The sequence below is a fragment of the Priapulus caudatus genome, unplaced genomic scaffold (assembly GCF_000485595.1).
Source record: "Priapulus caudatus unplaced genomic scaffold, Priapulus_caudatus-5.0.1 Scaffold1182, whole genome shotgun sequence".
NCBI classification, from domain to species: Eukaryota; Metazoa; Priapulida; class Priapulimorpha; order Priapulimorphida; family Priapulidae; genus Priapulus; species Priapulus caudatus.
This window is the reverse complement of record NW_014578243.1, coordinates 36,528-40,152: the sequence shown is the minus strand read 5'-3', so window position 1 is coordinate 40,152 and position 3,625 is coordinate 36,528. Positions and strand designations below refer to the sequence as shown.

At 37.5% G+C, this 3,625-nt stretch overlaps 1 protein-coding gene across 1 annotated transcript in view; it reads left to right on the top strand.

The window, feature by feature from the left end:
* The window catches only part of LOC106815713 (probable ATP-dependent RNA helicase DDX49), a 24,488-nt gene that overhangs the window by 12,411 nt on the left and 8,452 nt on the right, over window positions 1-3,625 (top strand). Inside the window, 5 exon segments of the mRNA XM_014820217.1 lie at window positions 311-546; window positions 914-1,011; window positions 1,208-1,282; window positions 2,247-2,335; window positions 2,629-2,700. Coding sequence (XP_014675703.1) covers window positions 311-546; window positions 914-1,011; window positions 1,208-1,282; window positions 2,247-2,335; window positions 2,629-2,700 — 570 coding nt within the window.

The window sequence follows — 3,625 nt, the reverse complement described above, 5'->3', positions numbered from 1 at the left end:
TATGAATTTGTAAAATTCAGATCTCACGTGTTGTGTCACCGTTAATCTCACGTGTTGTGTCACCGTCAATCTCACGTGTTGTGTCACCGTCAATCTCACGTGTTGTGTCACCGTTAATCTCACGTGTTGTGTCACCGTCAATCTCACGTGTTGTGTCACCGTTAATCTCACGTGTTGTGTCACCGTTAATCTCACGTGTTGTGTCACCGTTAATCACAACGTAACTGACGGCTAACACAAAATAACAACGTAACCGTCAATTTAACACCGTCAATCACAGTGTTAAAATTATGCACCTTGCCTTCAGGAGAATGCTCTTGTGTCACTTCACACTGAGCAGATATTGAAAAATCTATTGTTTGTGTACTCAGTTCATGTCCTCTTCTGTTGCAGACAGTGTCAGATATTGTCTATGGCACTGAGGGAAGTAGGTTTTCCCTGCACTGCCCTGCACTCTATGATCAAGCAGAGGGAACGACTGGCAGCACTGGCCAAGTTCAAGTCTAACGTAGTTAGAATACTTGTAGCTACAGATGTAGCCAGTAGGTAAGACACACTGTATTTTGTTCACTCCTGTCTCCAGTGTGCATGCTAAAGCAATTGTCCCTCGAACAACTCTAATTAAAATGGATTTAATATAACGGGCATTTTGTTCTGTTAATATGTTAACTTGGTAATACGTTGTCCAATAGAGTAACACAAAGAAGTGTATGATATTAAGGACTTATTATATACGAAAACTTCACAGCATAATTGCATTGAACATGGTAAGAGGAAGAATTGTTGTGGGCGTGTATGGCAGTTGTTCTTTGTTCTGCAGGAAAATGTCCGGCATTGGTTGAAATAGTGTTTAATGTAACTTCCATCCTTCAGTCCTGTTGGCCTTGTTACATTCTGGTGCTTGCACTTACAGAGGGCTGGACATTCCACAAGTAGAACTAGTGATTAACCACAATGTACCCACTGTGTCCAAGGACTACATACATCGTGTTGGCAGAACAGCCCGGGCAGGTGAGTGGCCATATACCGCACTTGTCACAACTTTGTACACATTTTCTTTAGAAAAATTCTCAGATATCAACGGGTGAACACAGAGTAAGTGAGGATGCCGGTGTGGAAGAATTGATTAGCGTACGTTCCTATATGTCTGCGATGGTTCACAAAATAAATGTCTCAAGTTTCTTTGTTTGGTTATACGTGTTTTTAGGTAGAGGCGGACTGGCCATCACACTGCTGACTCAGTATGACATCAAATTACTTCACGCCATTGAGAAGCTTATCAGTAAGTTTGCTTTAATTATTATAATGAAGTGTGATGGAGGATAATGCTGGTAATGAGATGATATTAACTATCACATAATGAGACGCGTTTCACATATGATAATACATATGTATCTTTAAATACTTTTAATTCACACTTGTCATTTAAAAATGAGTGATTTTATATTATAAACTATAAAACAGCTTGGTTCAAACTGGTTTACCTTTCCAGTGTGTCTTTCCTTTTAATAATATGATATTGTTGCCCATAGATAGAGCCACATGTCAGCTTGATTTGTTATTAGTTTCACTGCCTTTTTAAAATGCCTATAAAATGTAATTTTCGTATTATGAAGGTAGAAACGCATGTACAACCGAACTAGTCTTTACTAATTGAATATTAAAGGCTCACAATGTGCATCCAAACGCTAATTTCTACAGTACTAGACTAGCAAATACTTCGTGGCATGAATAATCACACTACCTTATGACAAAATAAACTCTAGCTCCTCCAATTTCACTGCACGTTGTCTTATAAAAGGTATTTTGAAAATACCTCCAATGTTGTTGAAATTCTCCGATGTTGTTGACAGTTTCCCCAATCTCCAAGCAACCGTGCAGCGGTGGCGCGGTACAGCGGTACGGGCGCAGCAAAGATAGAAACATGTGACGTCACCAAACCAAGTCGTTGTTATGTTGTTTGAAACAAGTTAGCGTTGGCGCCTGATTACCTGATTTCGCACCTCTTTCTTGTTGGGAACGCGCAGTCAAATGGGAGGAACTAGAGTTTATTTTGTCATAAGGTAGTGTGGTTATGCATGCCACAAAGTAGTTGCTAGTCTAGTACTGGAGAAATTTCAGCGTTTGGATGCGCATTGTGAGGCTTTAAGGTTACTATTGGGTTAATTATAATCTAATTGTCAGATAAAAATAATGTCATAAGTTATTACATGAAAAACCATTCAGTAGTTATGTTTTCTGTCTAGATGTTAAGTTGGTGGAACATCCAACAGTTGAATCAGATGTCATGAAAATACTGACTGAAGTTTCTGTGGCTGCGAGAGAAGCAGAGATTGTAAGTATCACATATCAAATGTACATGTGTAGGCATTAAATGTTAAAATAGGAATGTCATTCAATACATTCCACCTTGGAAGATGGCAGATGCACATGGGGCATCGTGTAATTTATTAATAGCAATAATGCAAGAAGAATAACATTGTTTTCTCTTTATGAAACTAATGTTGCCTATGCAGTGTAATATATTACTATGTATCATTCATGTTTTGGTGCCTTGTTGGCATAAACATATAATATTTAAAAAAATGAGACAATCCTAACACACCATATTGCATGGATTTGTTTTAGAGATTAGATGAACAGGACTTTGGTGTGAACAAAGCCATTAATAAGAGAAAGAAGATGATTATAGATGGAAAGGTGAGTGGACGTGTCAATGAAATACCACCCAAATTAGGAATTCAGTATCTACCTGTGTGGAAAAGTCGACATGATAGAGAATATTAGAATAGCTATCAGAGTTATTTTCAGGTATATTGGTATTGTGCTAACGTGATATTCTCTTGTTAATTATTCATTAGAAAGTTTATAAATGCATCAATTTTTCATTGAAATTACATTACCAGCTGCGCACTTCCCATTGCTTGTGCTGCCCCCTATGGGTGATTTCTTCTCTTAGTTCCTTCTCTCCTCGTGGAGAATAGGGCTGGAAATCAAATTTCTCCATGATGTTCTATCTTTGGCAGCTCTTTCAGCCTTGTTCAATGTTTAAACCCTAATGTAATCCTTTCGTTCTCCACTGTCCTTCGCCATGTTTCCCTCTTTTTCTCTTCCTCTCCGGGGCCCACCATCTCGTGGGTATTTACATGATTAAAAATTATAAGCAGCTAGAAATATAAATAAATATAGAAATACAGAATATTTAGCATCAGAAAATTTCTTTGTGAAACTTGCAGCAGCATCACGAAAGGCAGCAGGAGCATTGACACGATTTATAGCACATGCCTGAAATTAAAGGCAGTTTTTTCACGTTTAATATTAAAGGGAGAGTTTACTCTAGGTTCTAGAGTTATTTTCAGCTAATTTAGGTTATAATTATGCTACATAAAAAGTTTCATGGTTCAATCACCATTAGAAAATTTTTTTTTAATGTTTTAAAACTAACGACTACAGTTTGATTACAACGACGGTGGCGCCACTCAAAGCGCACGATCTGATAAGTTGCGCAAAACCACTTTCCAGCCAAGGTCTACAGATCGAGGGTGTTTCTTATTTATTCATTTAAAAGCAAAAGGATTGTAATATCTTATAAATGACATATAGTTTCAGTTATAATATGGATAAA